General features: G+C 40.5%; 2 protein-coding genes across 3 annotated transcripts; both read right to left on the bottom strand.

Annotated features, from left to right (window-relative positions):
* Positions 1-157: 157 nt before the first annotated feature.
* LOC102215628 (lecithin retinol acyltransferase-like) lies at positions 158-4702 on the bottom strand. Of its 2 annotated transcripts, XM_005753721.1 has the most exons (5): positions 4333-4702; positions 4082-4187; positions 3882-3956; positions 3017-3169; positions 158-549 (listed from the first exon to the last, which is right to left on the bottom strand). In XM_005753721.1, exons 1-5 carry the CDS (start codon positions 4548-4550, stop codon positions 394-396), a joined length of 708 nt encoding a protein of 235 aa, XP_005753778.1. In that variant the 5' UTR covers positions 4551-4702; the 3' UTR covers positions 158-393. The 2 variants fall into 2 exon arrangements, with proteins under 2 accessions (XP_005753778.1, XP_005753779.1); XM_005753722.1 differs by lacking the exon at positions 3882-3956.
* A 1287-nt stretch (positions 4703-5989) lies between these two features.
* Positions 5990-11873, bottom strand: LOC102192380 (lecithin retinol acyltransferase-like). Its single transcript, XM_005753724.1, has 3 exons — positions 11835-11873; positions 10202-10969; positions 5990-6279 (listed from the first exon to the last, which is right to left on the bottom strand). Exons 1-3 carry the CDS (start codon positions 11871-11873, stop codon positions 6127-6129), a joined length of 960 nt encoding a protein of 319 aa, XP_005753781.1. The 3' UTR covers positions 5990-6126.
* Between the last annotated feature and the right edge of the window lie 5533 nt (positions 11874-17406).

The raw sequence follows: 17406 nt of genomic DNA on the forward strand, positions 1-17406 counted from the left end.
GAATAATTATCTAATAAAAACAAAAAATAATAAAATGACACAAAACCATATACTAATCATGTTATGTTAATAAATTTGCTTCTTGAACTAAAATTGTGATTAAAGCAGATCTACACTTGAAGTAACCTGGAAAAGACAGAGACTCAAGTCTGCTGAATTAAAATAAAAATTTATTTAATATATGACTTGAACATACAAGAAATAAGGCAAACTTATTTTTCTTGTTCTCCTCGACTCCAAACATTTTTTCTCTTGGTGATGACTCAGACTAAAAGTCTGTAAAATGCCAGGACTCAACACTTATTGAACTTTAAATATTTTATTGAATTTTCCTTTTTGAATGTTTTGTTGTTCAGGGGCAAATTTCTGCAAGTTTGAATGGCTGGTTTTTCTTCATGAGGCCATCCAGATGAGGAAAGGCAGTATAACAGCCAGTAGCACAGAGCACAGACTCACAGCCTGCAGGTAAAGCACCAAACACAGTGCCAGCACTGCCGCTGACTTGGCAACACGCTGACTCAGTAGCAGCTTCCTCATCGTCTTACAGAACTAATGAGGAGAAGAAGAAGAAGAAAGGCAATAATGTAAAACCATCTATTATAGTGATGGTAATTTAAAACCCTTAATCTGCTCGTCTTATAGTGTGAGGAAAGAAATACACTGACATGTATAGGGGGCAAATATTCAGTTTTGTGTTGAAATGAATTGAAAAGAAAAGTTTTTATTTTATTAAAGTGGTACCTGAAATTTTCCCAGTGTCACAGTCACAAGCCTAACTTTAGACACACCTGTTTAACTGCACTTTGACAAAAATATCTAATCTAATAGGCCAATCATATGGCAGCAGTTGAGTGCATTTAGGGCCATGATCAACCTGCTGAGCATCCGAATGGGGAAGAAAGATGATTTAAGTTGATTTGTTGGGTGTTTCAGAAACGGGTGATCTGCTGGGATTTTCTCAAACAACCATTTCTGAGGTTTGCAGAGACTTTTTTTTTTCCACTCCGTGTGAAAATGCCTGGTTGATGTCAGAGGTCAGAGGTCAGAGAGTGTCTGGTTTGACTGATAGCAAAGCAACAGTAACTCAAATAACCACTCGATGCAACCAAGATATGTAAAAGACCAACAGCAGCAGATAACTGCACCAGGGGTGTCACTCCTGTCAGCTAAGAACAGAAAACTAAACATACAGTTTGCACAGGATCACCAAAAACAGAACATTGGACAACAGAAGATTTGAAAAATGCTTCTTGGTCTGATGAGTCTCCATTTCTGCTGCAGCATTCAGATAGTAGAGTCAGAATTTGCTGTAAACAGCATGAATCCATCCTGTCTTGTAACAACAGTTCAGGCTGCTGCCGATGAGTTCGCTGAATTGAAATGGCATCAAAAGTCACCGGATCTATTTGGGACCTTTGGGAAGTAGTAGAACTGCTCATCATGGATGCTCAGCTGACAAATGTGCAGCAACTGTGTGACGACATCATGTCAATATGGACCCGAACCTCAGAGGAATGTTTCCAGCACCTTATTTAATCTGGACCACTAAGAATTAAGATGGCTCAGAAGGCAAAAAGGAGGCCCAACCCAGTACTAGCAAGGTATACCTAATAAATTGCCCAGTGAGTGTGTGTTCTTTTGGACTGCAGTGCAGAGTTTAAAATCAGCACCGTGTTTCCACTAGATGGAGTAGTTGCACAGTAATCTGGTTTTCATGGCTTTACATTTGTAGACAGTCACTTCTGAAACAAGTGAAAACCATCCACAACACATGCTTTTGTGCTTGTTTATCAGCTGACCGATAAATTGTCTAATCTTAAAGGTACTGCCATGCTACCACGCAGCTGTCTTTAATGACAACTTTCGCTTTTTTACAAGTCTTCTATCCAAATGACGTTCTTTAAGCCGCTTTGCTCTTTTTAAATCTCACTTTAATTGCCACACTCGTCTTCCTCCAGGTCATGCACTGCCTTCTTTCACGATTATGGTACATGCTTTTAATCGCATGCTGCAATCAGACGGCCTCGGAACAATGCAGCAACAACAAAAGAGCTTTCACTCAGGGCCTGTTGCTGCAACAGGGAGGCTTAACCCTATTAAAGAGGCAGGCTGGTCTGATCTGTGGTCAGTGTTAATCTGCAGCAGGAAACAACTGCTTCGCAGCTGAAGTGTAGGAAAGAAGCATGATCTGATGTGTGTTCACTGTTGGAGGAGCTGTTTGCTGATCTTTCAGAGATTCTGAGCCTTAAGGTCAAAGTTTGGGTGAGAAGTTTTTACATGAGGATAGATTGTCCGATGGTTGTTTAAATGCATTCACTGATATGCTGTCGAGTGGCGCCCCCTAGTGAAGAATGTCACACACTGGTATTGCAGACTGAAACCGATTGAAAGCAGCAGGTTAGCAATCTGTCTGCTTTTATAAAGTGCAATTATTTGCCAACCAGGAGGATGCAGGTAATCAAAATTGTGGATTACAGGTCTCCTGTGCAATTGCCTTGCCATTAAAAAAAGACCCCCAAGAGATTAAAGATGTTGGTGAACAGCTGGTTGACCAGATTGGTTGCTAAATATGAAGAAATTCAATGAAATTGCTAATTTCCCCTGATCGCAAGGAGGTTCCTGTCCTGTTCTTGCTTTACTGTGACAGTCAGTTACCTTCATAGTTTAAACATCACAAGCGCTTCAACTGCTATTTCAGCAGCTTAACTTCTTAATTCCATTTTTCATTTCCAAAGTCAGGAGCAGGATTTGAATCCATGCCGCCCACTGAGGAGTTGGACCTTGAATGTTGAATTTTGTGGCATTTACCCACCCAGAGACGAACAAGTGGTGCCATTACAGCTGCTTTCAGTGCTTCCACATAAACTGAGGAGAACTACAATAATAAGTTGAGCTTTCTATCAGCTATAAAAGACAAACTGACAACAGTCGTGCAGTTGTGTGATTGATTTTCCAAACGTGACTTTAAGAGGCATCTATTAATAAGAAAAAAACACATTATCATCTCTAAGATCACCTGAAATGTCTGGAAGCTCATGACAGTGCCGTATCTGCAGTACATGACAAAGTGTTCACAGTTGTACCACAGCAGGCTGTAGGGCACTTCTCCCTCCAGCTTCTCTGCCCTTCTGGCCACATCCTCCCCTTTCAGCACTGCGTGGCTTAATACCTGCACACAGAAGAGAGCAGCCCGCATGTTGAAGTATGTTTGGGCAAGATCCCAAACCCCAGGATTCCTCTGTGTGGGTGTGTGTTTGAATGTTTGATAAAATGCTCAAGCACAGGAAAAAAGTGTTTGTATGACTGTGTGAATAGGACTTGTAGTAGAAAAGCACTTTGAGGTCTCAGTAGTAGCAGAACAGTGATTAAGTGCCCGATTACAGTAGGAAAGTGCTTTATATTCACAATTGTAGTAAAAAGGCACTTAATATTGGTAAAAAGCGCTATATAAATACACGAGTATTTACCATAACCCTACGTTGCCTGCAGCTGTTGCCACATCTATAATCCCTTCAGATTAACATTTATTTAGAAGGTTAGTTCCCAGTTTGTTGGCCAGAAACATTTGAAAAACAACATCGTGTTCTCTCTTTTTCTCAGTTTAAAGCTATAAAAGGTGTTGCTTCACAGGCAAGTGTTTCTCTTTTTACTCACTAATTTGGATTAACCAACAGTGGGTTCATGTATATTAAGCCCACAGTCTAGCATAAAAATAGTATAAAGAATCCTTAAATGTAACTTTATGACATCTCATACCAATAAAGTGCCTTTGGGTGTATTACTATTTAGACTAAGGATTTATCAATAATAGAATAATGTGTTAAGTACTTTAATTATAAGATGTTAAAGAAGTTAAAATGTTTGTTTTGTCCTGATGTCACCTTATCCATAGGGTTGACCCGTATGTCTGCTCCATAGGCAAAGTCCTCTACTGAGTCCACCCTCACACTGCCACACTGAAGACACAAGACACGGGTTAGATCTCATTTACGACTGATTCTTTACCTGCTGTCATGTGATATGAGAGAATAAGCTGTTGCACATTAAACCGGATGCTCAGCTGCTGCACCACTTGGTGTACCTTAGCCAGTACTCCAAGTAGGAGTCTGGTGTTGGAGACCATCTGACTGATCCGATACTGGTCACTGGAGATGACGGGCATGATGTCTGGGATGAAATGAGCTACTCTGTGGAAAGGAAAGGAGTCATGAAAAATAAATGGAAAGTGTGAGTCATTGGTGAGAAAGGAAGGAAAAACATTTTCACTTTTTTGAAACAGAATTTAAACCTTTGAACTGTTTCACTGATATTCTAGCTGTCTGTCACCCTTACCTGTCTCCACCCAGGTAAATCCCAAAGTGTATGAAGAGAGTCCTGGGAACCTCCAGCAGGTCTCCTCTGGTGAATATTGTGTCATATTTACTCTTCCTCTTCTCCCCTCCATGACACTCCGGCTCCTCTTCACTCTCCTTCTCTTTCTTCTTCTCCGCCGGTGGCTCGAATCCCGAGGCTGAGATAAAAAGCAGACCGAGGAGCGGCAGGGGAAACATGTCGAGAGGAGACCAAGGGGAAAGTGGAGCTGTCTGCGGTGTGGTTTTGTTCTGCTGGTGGGTGGGGCAGAGAGGGGATTAGAAACTGCTGGGAACCTTTAAGAGCCTTTTTTGAGCAGCACACTCTACAGTCACATTTTACATTGTTGACGCTGATCTCTAACAACATTTTAGTCTTAAATGTGATCAAAGATCCATGCCTTGGTCACAAATAAACTTTAAAATCTTGATGCAGAATCTCAAACTTGATTTGAAACATAATCTTACCATCTGTTAGATAATATAAGCTGCAGCCATTGTTTCCATGTAGTTGTAGTTCCCACATGTCACCAACAGATGGAGGTAACAGTGTACCAATCCACAGAAGACTACGTTTATAATGAGAAACATGAGAAGCGTTGTATGAAGCAAAACACTTGGGACGAAGCTTGAAAGTGGATATTTGGTGTGACCGCCTTTGTTCTTAAAACAGCCTGAATGTTCTATTGTAATTTTTATAAGTAGTCTTGAGGAATAGTTCTCCAGACTTCCTGAAGGACATCCAAAGCTCTTCTTTGGATGCTGCCTGCCTTTCGTTCTGTTCTGTCAAAATGATCCCACACTGCTTCAGTAATGTTGAAGTCTGGACTCTGCACGGTGGATCATACATTTTTATGTTGGACGCTACTTTTCATCATTTCATCAAAATCTCCAACGGCACTGAAATGCAGCCCCAAATGTTTCAGTGTTGAATCTCTTCACTTTGTCAGGTGTTTGCATTTCATTGCTAAAAATCATTTACAAGACTTAAAAATTCTAACAAAAGGAAAGTAGTTTTTCTAACTTTCACATCCTTGACTGACAGAAGAACCTCGGAGACTCCAACAAGGGTGGAATTGACGATGTGGTCATGTGGCTGATAAGGAATACAAGATATGTTTGCTTCCATTTCCTTTATTTACATATAAAACACAGCACATTGTTACAAAGGTAAAAAATAATTCTGTACAAAAGCTTGTGACTGTTAGGAAACAATCAGGTCATGTAGACTATCTGCAGACATTTACACACGAGCTTCACCTGGTTACAGTACTAAAAGGAACATTCAAACGGAGGGAAATTAAACGACTGACTTTTAAGACGGTCAAGATGGAAAGAGTTAATTTTTTTTTCAAGTCAATAAACCCTTCAGAACCGTATGTATGGTCTCAATAGAAAAATAAATAAGTCATCTTTGGTTCCTTTACCAGCACTACCTTTCACCTTGAGACATCATTAGTCAACCAAATTGCGTTGGAGACACAACATTTTTGAGTTTTGGTGAATTTTGAGCCTGTTGCTAATTCTGTTAACTACCCATCTCCAGTTTTTCCTCTTTTTAAAAAAGACAAACAAAAAACTGAAAAAATAAAAAGCAAATCACTTTCTGTGCAGCAGAAAAAAGCTACCAGTTGGTGAAGTACAATTTTAAAAAGTTTTTTGAAAAGTTAAAATGTTTGCAGAAGACTGCGTTCACACTGTTGGTCTTCCAATATGGCGGCTCAGTGAGCTCTGGTAAGGCTTGAACGCTGACAGTAAGTGCAGCTCCAGGCGACTCTTAGCTCGCCATCCACAGGGTGAAGGGGATGAGGAAGGCTGGCAGGGCGGTGCTGACGGATATTCCCATATAAGCCATGGAAAGGAGCCCTAGCAGTGCTGTCAGCATGGCGTTTCGCTGGTCCCGGATCAGCAACTTCAGCCACTCGCAAAACTGGAGAGAGGACGAAAACGTGCACAAAATTAATTCTGATCATATTAATAGAGCAGCTGAAGAGCTTTAAATGTGACAAGACAAATATAAACTCAGGATTAATTTTATTTCTCAGTGAACAGAGAGGAAAAAACCCTAATCAAATCAACGTGACACAGTTTTTAAAACCAGGGCAACTCCCCAAAACACTCGGCAGGTTTCCAAGGTGTAAAGCAGGTAGGTTGGTTGGTCTATAGGCCTTTTTTTTTTTCAATTTACACCCAGTGATTCGCTCAATACACAGATAAAACTATTAGACACAGGATAAGTTCACTCTATTCCCTCCCCCCAAAGACTACCCAAAAAGCTCAAATCAAAGAGCTTTTTGTGGTTGATACAAATGAAGCAAAGCACCAGTCTTAAGACTTTCTCTAAGCCGACCTCTTGTAGCAGAATAACGACCATAATTGACCTGATGTTTATTTTTGTGAGGGGCCCTCAGAGGTCCTTTTAAGAGCTTCTGTTGGCCCCTAGCCCCCCTTGAAATGAACCTGCAGAGGCAGACTCTGAGGCTGCAGACAGGTCTGATGTTTAGGTTAGAGATTGCAGGAAGTGAAACTTGATCAGGGGAAAGTTTCTCTGCTGCAAGAGAGAAACCACAGTCTGTTCTTTATTCCTGCTGCGTTTAGCTTCAGTTTCATTATAAGATAGGATAATATTTTATATACAGCAAGAATTTTCATTTTGTATGTGTGTTCAGAAATGGATATATACATATATATTTTTAATGTACAAGAAAATAAACTTTTAAATGTATTTTTCCTTTGTTTTGTTTTTTAGCTGAGGAGCATCTACAGCTTTCTACCACTAGAGGGCTCTCTTCTGCACATTGTGCAAGACAGCGCCCCCTGTGACGTTAACTGGTTTGCCTTTTGTTTTTTTTATGTGTAGGTCAAGTGCATTAAGCCCCAGTTCCACAGGCCTACAGACTGCTTGCCAACCACTGGTCGCTAGGGAAACTGTAGCTGTGTCCCAAAACTGTGTATATACTTTAACGGGGTTGGTGGCGTGAAAGTGGTCGTAAAGATGTATTTGGTGGTGCACTAAAAACATCCTCGCGATTGACTTGGTCGCTAACTGATAGCTGCGGTCACCTGCAGTTTGTGTGAAAGATGCTGAGTTGTTATGACTCGCCAAGCAGTAGTGACACTGATAACGCAAACTGTAAATCAGGAAGCATTGACCTTCAAAGTAAGAGCTGCCTTCTTTCTTTTTTTTTTTTTACATGTGCGTGGGTTTTTGCAGTAAGCCACAACTTTTACTGTGCTCAGTTTTTTGAGACACACTTTTTTAAAGATTCACTAAAGCTTAGAGTGTAAAATCTATATTTAACGCAAACTATTGGTAACCATGGCAACATTCCTCTAATGACCAATGCAATCACAAGGAAGTTGTTGGTGCAGCGCCCTTCAACAACCTAGGGACCGTTTCATTGTGGGGTCTTTACCTTAGAATATACCCCTTTAGGAGACTATATAGATAAAATGAATGAAATGAAAATGAAATAAAATGAAATGAATAAAATGAATCAAACTGAATAGACTGGAGGTTCCCAGGCGGTCGCTGACCGGTCTCTATGTGTGACTGAGGCACTGCTTAAACACGAACAAAGAAAAACAACAGAAAAATACAATGTTTGCTGAGTTATCCTAGCTAGCAAGTAAACTGTTAGCTAAAAATAGCTTTGGTGCTCAAATAATAATAAATGATATTCATTCCTGAGTGTTAAATACTCAATATATTAATTACCTGTCAGTTTTTTTGTTTGTTTGTTTGTTTTTACTTTTTGGTGCTTTTATGTCAAATATAATGAACATTTCTTTTCTTTGATGTTCAGAGGAACTGGTGAAAATGGTGTAACATGCTAATAATCTGTTTTCTCATTAGCATTTTGTATTAGCACGGGGCATAAAGTAAAGCTGAGGCTGACTGGAGTGTCTCTAGTTTTTCAGATATTTGGACAAACCCAAAAGGACTGCACCCATCTGAACTCAAACAGCCTCAAACAGAGTTGCTTCTGTGATGCCTAACCACAATCTGAATTAACCACAGAGAGGTCAGCTTTCTGATGTGCAGGAGCCTCTGCTGCATCATCATCATTATCATCATCAGAGCGTACCAGCCCAGATTCTGCTGCTGCCTTTTGGTTTCTGGCAGGCGACTCTGGTCTGAATGCAGCTCTTGTTCTCAGGACTTTTCCAAGGAGTGACCCAGATTTTCCTTTTCTGCTCAGAAGCAGCTTCACATTCACTTGGAAACAAAGGCAGAGAGCTGTAAATGTTGTTTTTAATGTCTGAAAATGAAGACTTAAAGCTCTTGAATAAATCACTGCGGTGAACAGAGTTAGCTGCACAAAGAGACCCCCCCCCACACACACACACATTCATTTTGGATGTGTTTTTAGCCGTGATTATTGCTATTATGGCTTCTTTCCACTCCTCTCTTCTACTCTCTGTAGGACTTTTAAAGATCTGTGGACAGGAAATAAGTTGCAGCCAGACTAGAGCATGGCAGAACACAGTGAGCTGGTTCTACAGCAATAATAATAACTAACTACTGACTGTGTTTGTGAACCTAAGCTGCAAACGATGCTGTGATCCTGTTTGCTGTGATTCTTTTTATTTTTAGGCCACTTAAGTGATAAAAGCTACTATGTTAAAGTAACGTCATTGCATTCAATCAATAATAATAATGTCATGTAGGTGACTATTTACTTTTAGTGTGTTTCACTGTGAAAACTGTTGTAATATTACTTCATCAGTCTAAACAGATGTCAAACATGTGGTTCGTGGTCTAGAATCAGCCCGGCAAAGGGTCCGATCTGGCAAAGTGGATGGCTTTGAAAAGATGTAAAAATCAATTTTAAATCATGCTTTTTATTTGTTCTTGTTTCTAATGTCTCTGTAAAGCACTTTGAATCACCTTGTTGTTGAATTGTGCTATACAAATAAACTTGCCTTGCCTTGCCTAAAAACCGAAAAGGATGAGGGCATGAATCTTGTTCTATTTCCTCGTTAAAAATATGTAATGACACCAGAGTTTGAGCTGTGAATGTCACCTGAGGTCTGAGTCAGTGTCACGTTTTCTGCCAGCACCCACGGCCATCTGCACCAAACTAGGTAACAGATAAAGATATTATCATCATATCATATCATCATATTCAGATTTTTTGTGGCCCCCAATTTAAAAATCAAGCCTCAAGTTCACAAACCATCTACACATTCAAAATCGAATGACTGCTGTAAAAGAAAAGGAAAACAGGGCTTTGTTTTTTTTCTCTGTATCTATGAAGCGCCTTGAGGCGACTTATGTTGTGATTTGGCGCTATATAAATAAAATTGAATTGAATTGAATTGTTTACAGCCTTTTAAACACGCTTGGATGCACCTCAACTCCACATTCAAAACGTTGAGAATAAATAAAGATTTACAGCAGAACAAACTGTTTCTGCTTGCCGTGAATAAAGTGTATCACTGTGGAGCATCAGTGCAGCCCTGTCACTGTCGCTCTGATGTTGCGCCAAAAATTACACTTAAACTGTCATAAATGACTTGTTGGCCTATAATTTGTTAAAATGTGTCACACATCTGTCATAAATGATACGGAGTCACTCTGAGTGTCAGTGACACCAAAAATGTGTTTTTCAAGATCGATCTGGCAAAGAGGGCAATAAAGCTTGTGGCAAATATAACTTAAAGTTTTTACAGAACTTTAAAGTGCCAAAAAGGCCAGTTTTTTTTTTATAATGGAAATACAACGACACATAAACAGAGCAGGTTCTCCTTCATCGATCCTGTTCACTGCGATGTGTTTACCATCAGGAGAGATATTAGACATAAAACACCCAGCAAACACGCCGGGTCGGTCTTGGGCTCGGGCTCACCTTGTCGGTCTGCAGGCTCTGCGCGGTGCCGTAGCGACAGTAGGTGACGAAGTGCTCGCAGTTGTTCCATAGCAGGCTGTAGGCGACGGTGCCCACCAGCCGCTCCGCCCGCAGCGCCACCTCCTCCCCGGCCAGAGGGCTCTTGCGCACCGAGCGGTCCATGGCGTTCAGCAGGATCCCGGCACCGTACGCGAAGTCCTCCACAGAGTCCACGCGCACGCTGGCGCGCTTCGCGATGACCCCTACCAGCAGCCGTGTGTTGGTCACCATCTCCTCGATCTGGCGGATGTCGGCGGTCAGCGCCGGGAGGATGTCCGGGATGAGATGCGCCACCCGGTCGTCGCCCAGGTAGATGCCAAAGTGAGTGAAGAGAGTCCGGGGAACCTCCAGCAGGTCTCCCCGCTGGAACCGGTGAGAGGCTGAGGCGGGCAGCGGCGGTGAGTCTTCCCGGTCACAGCGCTTGCTGGTGGGCGGCGGTTCTGCGCACTCTACGCCCAGAGGAGGCAGCAGGCTGGAGAGCTTGATGTGCGCGAGGAGGAAGAGCTTCTCCAGGAGGAAGGTGAGCGTGTCCAGCATGGTGAAGCTGAAGTAAACCGGTCTGTGATCACTGATCTGCTTCTCTGTGGCCTCCTCTGCGCACAGCCACGAGTTTTCCTTCTCACTGTGGATGGGAGGGGGCGTGACGTCATGACCGCAAAGAGAGGCTGCAAGAGAAAAGCGGGTGTGGGACTGGGAGAGGGGGGCAGAGAGGGGGGAGCTCTCAGGGATCTGCAATAAGTTTGTGAGTCAGGTATGAGGCCACGGCAGAAAAACAAAAACAGAACAGAGCTCAAACCACAGAGCGTCGACCTCCACCGCGTTCACCACCTCCACACCAGCCAAAATGCAGAGGTCACAACTTCCTAGCACAGCAAAATGTGGCTCTCACATATTCATCACAACCACCTTCCTGGGAACTGTGCTGAGGTCGCAGCTTTTCCAAAGTCACCAAATGGCCTAACACACACACACACACACGGAGGCAGAGTGAGCTGGCAGTGTGTCTGCAGAGCTGTGTGTGTTTGTGTGTGTGTGTGAGCTGCAGGCTCAGCTCCTGTTTGTTAAACTCAGAAAACTGATTAGTAAATAAAGTCATTATTCTTGGTATCACTTTAAACTCCTTGTTTACTTCCGAGCTTCCACCAAAAATCCCTGTGGGGCCTTTAAACACATCATCACCTCTGGAGCTGGAAATGCCAAAAAAAGGACATAAACTGCAGTTCCTCTAACGACCACTGGAGGCTGGGACTCCCACAGACTCCTGCGTTAAAGTGTTGAACTCTAAATGAACATATTGACAGACTCCTGCAGAAACAGTTTTGATCTCTGTTGCTAACTTAACCCATCATAACAACTGTTAGGGGTGTGGCCTTTTGATTGACTGACAGGTGAATGGCGACTAGGTGGTTGTAGCAGCTAGTTCAACTTCACTAATTGGACTCACTGAACGGGACCTGTGGACTAGCCCTTTACCAGCTGAACTGGTAATTTAGCTCAACTCGGTTTTAGTCATTTTCCATAACAATTGAGGACCACCTAATGTGCGTGTGTCATTATAGCATCACAGCCAATAGTCCTGTGACGTCATTTATACCTGCTGTGGCTTTTCGTCAGACTTGATGGTCCATGGCATTGTTTGAGCCATAACTGACATATTTAGCATTTTTAAAATAACTAATTATGACCCAAATTCATTATACTTTAAAAAATCCTCCTGTGAGACACTGGCAACCCCCCCCCCAAAAAACAAACAAACAAACAAACAAACAAAAAAAACAACAAAAAAACAAAAAAGACTTGGCATGAGTTGAATTCCCACAATCCCCCCACTCTTTGCATGGCCATACAGCTACAACTCTGGACACCTACACCAATTAAACTTGCTGAGAGGCATCGTAAAAGTTATCACCCCCAGCTGCATTAAGCTAACATGCTGTATAGATAGGTGCCAGATTTCTAATTGGTGCAAAGAAAATATAAAATATAAAAAAATACAACCAATAAATATAAACGTCTGCAAACTGAAACATAATTAAAATAGAGGATTCATTAGATGAGCAGTGAGGAAACAATGACGGTCTACTAAACACTGTATAAAAGTTCTGGAACAATTTCAGGACTTTCTTTTGGCTCAACGTAGATTTTCTGGGAGTGATTACACACCTAAGCCTGATTAATCTCTATATAGTTCAGGCAGAGTCATATACTAACTTTTGTTTTTGCTCACAGCCACAGGAAGTCACTGGAGGGGAACAAAATAGTTACATGGCGCTCCAGAGCAGCAGCCTTTAAAGCTGGGTCACCTTTGGTTATTAGACGAAAGGACCTCAGTGAGTCAAACTACGGAGTTCATTTTGTGTCACTGATCCATGAATGGCTTCAAATCAAATGAGGTTTGCATTTCACAGTTGAGAAAATTAGCTTTTCTCTAGCAGCTGAGGTTTTTAAAGCATTTACAATCGAGGAGGAATTTGTCCAACTCATAAAGATGTGACAAAAGCATTAATAACTGTTTCTAAGAGATAACAATGGCTTTAATTTGGCGACGCCCTGCACAACACTGTAGATCTGCCTGTTAAAAGTGCAGAACCATTCCCTAAAAAGTGTCTGACAAAAGCTGTTTTACCTGCACTGTCCTCACACGAGTTTAAGGTTAAAGTCTACGCCATGTCCGATGTAACTGAATCGAACACTGTGGCTGCTTTGCATGTGTGAAAACAGATTTAATTACCAATGCTGAGAGCAGCAGTTGTAGTCAGGAGGACAGAAGCTGTTTTCATCCACCTCTCATTTCTGTTATTCATTCTTCTCCTGCCTTTCTTCCTTCAGAGAAGAAGGGGATTGGGAGGGGATTAAGGGTCGATTATAGAAACACACACACACGGACACACTGAGCCGCCATCCCCCTGCTGAGACAGCCTAACTGGTGCTGAAAGATTGAGGAGGGATGAGATTTGCCTGCTGAATGAGTGTTGATGTGATCCCTGCTGAGACGCTGCTAAAAGGTGAATGGAGTTGAGTGACAGGCTGCTCAGCGGGTGTGTGGGTGTACCTATGAATCTGTTCACGTGAGGACCAGGAACTATTTCAGACCTTGTGAGGACTTTGTGCATGAAGGCATTATGTCTGGGTTAAGTTGTTATTTTGTTCTCATTTTTTTAACTCGATGGATTTTTTAATCTTTAGTTTCACTTTGATCTTCTTCTTTCTGTGGTTATTTTGTGTCTGTTTGTGGTTGTTACGAGTTAGTTTGCATCTCTGATACTGGTCATTGTCCCCGCCTCTTTTTGGTCGTTGTGAGTGTGATAGTTGTTTAGCACTTCTTTGCAAATATTTGCATCTTTTTCTCTCTTTCAGAAAACTCTACGTGACCTTTCCAAACCATTGTTATTAACGACGTCCTCAGCCATGACAGTGAAGATGAGCTAAACAGTGATGACATATATGCTGTACAACATGTGTTGTACAACACATCAGAGACTAGCATGTGTACTGAATATTGGAATAAAAAGTTAACTGTTATTAAGTTGCCAATGTCAGATACATGCTAGCTAACTGCATATGTTAGCGGTAACATTATTAATTTGTGCAATTACATGAAATCAATGAATCACGTGTTGAACATGATATTATCACTGTACACGGGTTAGCTGCAGAAGTAATTTGACAGGCTAAGCTAGCATTTCTAATCAGACCTGATTGTGTCAGTAATAACATTTGTACAGGTGCTGGTAAATAGCTTTTTTGTGTTAGCAGGGTCACTAGTGTTAGCTAACCTTAGCAGAAGAAACATAGCTTACTGGGGATCTATGCTTCAGCAACAAATCTGAAGTTATATCATAACCGCAAACCCCTCTGAAACTTATGTAGGTTAAAGCTGTGCTATAACCTGCAGCGTACCTCCCTAGAAATATAACTTCACATCAGGTCTACGCATCCTGCAACTACTGTGATTGTTCAGTATTCCTCATGTGCATTGATCGTTACTTTTTCCCTACAGTTGAACCATAACAGTCCAAAAAGGACTCAGAAAAGTCAGCAAATTCAGCGATTGACGAAACTATGGATGTAAGAGGATGTACAAAGAATTGGAAAAACTTGAGAGACAAATGTGTTTATCCCCAAAGAAAACTGACCACAACAAAGACAGGGACCCAGAAGAGGAACAATCCCCATCTCTAACTTATGTAGCTTACCTAAATTACCCCTCAAGCTCCACAAGGATTCTCAGCAGAAGTCTAAAACAGGCCTTAGAAGTTTAAGTCTGTATTGTGCTTGAAGCTAGTTGTTTGGTAACGTTAGTGGACTAAATTTCTAAGCTAGCGTTAGTTAGTGTTGCTAACTGTCGACTGTCATAGACTTTGTTAATCTTATACTGGACAAATTTACACATTATGACAGCACAAGGGTTAGTAAGAAAAAGTCAATTAGAAGCTATAACAATTCTACAAGTAACTCTTACTATTTACGAATGATTGCTATATAGAGTAAATACACAAATAGAAACATCTTTGTATGTACATAAAGTGCATTGGGGTGGCAATATGTAGTCCTTTGTGTTTGCAGTTGTGTACAGTACAGTCTAGTTTGACTGCTGTCAGGATGAAGAATCTGTGATAGTGTGCGATGAACATCACATTGTTTGGATTTTCACGGAAAACTTCATGCTAAGCCCTTCACAGTTAAAAAAAAAAAAGAAAATGAGTTTAATACATGAAAAAGTTACATAAGTGTTTCTGTGTCTACTTACGTTTTATTTAATTCATTTAGCTAATTATGTTTTGTGTCTCTTCTTTGTTGCTTTCATCTTTTGTGTTTTTTGTCTCATTTTGAAGCAAGGCCTTGGTTTACATCAGTTTGCATTTGTTGCGTGTCTGTTTTCTGTGAAGTTAGTTTTCGTCTGTTTGTGGTTGATTATTTTGTTTTCAGTCATTTTATTGTTTCTACAGTTGCATGCATCTTCCTGTTTCTGTCAGCACGAGTAGTTCTGGATCATTTTCTTTATATTTGTTATTTTTCCAGAGCATTCTGTGTTACTTTGAAGCAGTCTGTTGGAGTGCATTTATCCTTTATTGCCTGATAGTGTTACAGCCAGCGCAGGGCCTGCTGTGAATTTTCCTGTCTGGATGTGTCCTGGCTGCTCTTCTGTCTTCTTAGCTGCTACTTTGAACATTTTGGAGGCCAGGTACAGGAGAGCTCCAGTATCAGAAACCCTTTACTTTGTAGCTTGTGAGCTATGCGTTTTGACTCTTGCTTCATGGAGAAGAAGGGATAATAAAAGTTTGATATTTTGATATATTTGTCCCTTTCCCCCCCCCAATCCAGCGCCCTTTTTGTTACTTCCACCACTTAACAACAGGCCTATGGAGTGATACGGATAAATAAGAAATAAATTCAAATATGAAAGATGGTAACTCGTAGAAATATAGATCAAAATCTGGTCCCCAGTTATAAATTCAAACCTCTCTGTCAAAAAGGATTCTTACCACAACAACATGCACACATACACACATGTGTTAATGCTCTCCAGCTGCTTTGAGGAGGAGATATGGGATAAACACAGCAGCTCATGTCAAACAAAACCTACATTAGCATCTTATTACAGGTGAAAGTACTCACACTGGGCGGAGATCCTAAAAACACAATCAGAAATGGCACCAGAACTTTTACAGCCTCCCCCATGTGTGTGAAAACAAATCATACTTTTTTATGAAATCCAATATTTGTAATTTTAAACACAAGAAACATACCTTGACTTTTCTGAACCAGAGTGAGTCCTATTAAGTCAACGGACATTGAATGAGTCCTTATAAGGAGTAATAGCCATTTTATTTTAGCTATCATTATTTTGTCATTAACGACTCAGATCAAGGTACTTCTGACATCCTCAAAACAATGTCAATTATTTCAGGGGAAACTATAAAAATAGGCTACAAGTATCTAGGTTATTATATACCCAGTGCACCAATAGAGACCACTGACAAAGACCAAAGGAAGAATTGGTTCTTGAAAAAGTGGGTTAACGTCAAATATGGACCCAACGTCAAATGTTTTTGAAGAAAACTGTTTTTTGAGGCTAATTTGAATGTAATTTAATGTGTCTGTAGGGATGGACTAGATTTTTGCATACTAATCTAATTATGGGGCAATCCTTTTGTGGAGTCGTACTCTGGGAGGTCACAGCTCCAAAATAAGACGTGAGAAAAGTGGGAAAGCAAAGTGAGAAAAGCCCAATAGACACAAAGAGGGAAGAAAAATGACCGATGGGGAGTAATTCATCTCCTTTTATCAATCTTGACAGCACAACAGAGCGACTTTTACCCTACTGAAACAATACCACTAGTTAGAGCACTGCAGGACATGCCATTAATTAAAAGAAGAGAAAGCTATCCAACTATAACGTCAGTACGCTTTATAAATGAAAGGTTATTCATCTAGTTTGAGTTTTAGACTAGCTCAGAATTGATAAATTAAGAAATTGTGGAGGCAAAGTATTATTAGCATTCGTATGTGAGAAGCCTTGCGATATAAAAACCATCAAAAAATGACAGTGCAGTCTAGTACCTTTTTAGTGTTAGCTTAAAAACTAAAGCTAAGCTAAAACTTATACAACTATAAAATAATCAAGCCTCAAAGCCAGTGATAACCAAATAGGATATGTATCATGAATAAAATTTAAGTTCATATTTAAAGAGTATAAGCAAAAAAAAAGCTTGAGCTGTGCTTAGAGTATCACACAAATATTGGTCTCAGAAAAAAAGATTTGCTAACCTAGCTTCCTACTTTAATAAAAATTTGTCTTTATTTCTCCTTCTTTATCCCACATAAATTAAGTATCACGTATAATAACAGACATATTTTATACATATTCACCACATACAGATAGAAATCGAGCCGATTCACCAACTAAAGTTAGGAACCATCTTCACTGTTATGTAGCATTACGATGTTTACCAGTTAGCTACATTTTGATTACTTTAAATGTTTATGTAGCTTATTTAACTGTTATAGTGTATTCAGGTGGCTCAGAATAATCTTTTTAGCTAAAATAATTCACAAATTTACACATTTTTTTGAAGTGCCTTAACCTAACCAAGTAGTTTTTGTAATATAAACATGAGGCCTTGATTATACTGTACAGGACATGGACAGTTAGAGACGCAGTA

Source organism: Pundamilia nyererei, unplaced genomic scaffold (genome assembly GCF_000239375.1).
Source record: "Pundamilia nyererei isolate P.nyererei 1_Seehausen unplaced genomic scaffold, PunNye1.0 scaffold00459, whole genome shotgun sequence".
Taxonomy (NCBI): Eukaryota; Metazoa; Chordata; class Actinopteri; order Cichliformes; family Cichlidae; genus Pundamilia; species Pundamilia nyererei.

What these genes read in the sequence shown, in the direction of transcription:
- LOC102215628 (XM_005753721.1), bottom strand. Translation starts at nt 4,550, where the DNA reads ATGTTTCCCCTGCCGCTCCTCGGTCTGCTTTTTATCTCAGCCTCGGGA. An exon ending in GGGTCAACCCTATGGATAAG is followed by an intron (nt 3,170 to 3,881) that starts GTGACATCAGGA and finishes TTCTGTGTGCAG; the next exon opens with GTATTAAGCCACGCAGTGCT. An exon ending in TGAGCTTCCAGACATTTCAG is followed by an intron (nt 550 to 3,016) that starts GTGATCTTAGAG and finishes TCTCCTCATTAG; the next exon opens with TTCTGTAAGACGATGAGGAA.
- LOC102192380 (XM_005753724.1), bottom strand. Translation starts at nt 11,873, where the DNA reads ATGCCATGGACCATCAAGTCTGACGAAAAGCCACAGCAG. An exon ending in CTGACGAAAAGCCACAGCAG is followed by an intron (nt 10,970 to 11,834) that starts GTATAAATGACG and finishes AACTTATTGCAG; the next exon opens with ATCCCTGAGAGCTCCCCCCT. An exon ending in AGAGCCTGCAGACCGACAAG is followed by an intron (nt 6,280 to 10,201) that starts GTGAGCCCGAGC and finishes TCCTCTCTCCAG; the next exon opens with TTTTGCGAGTGGCTGAAGTT.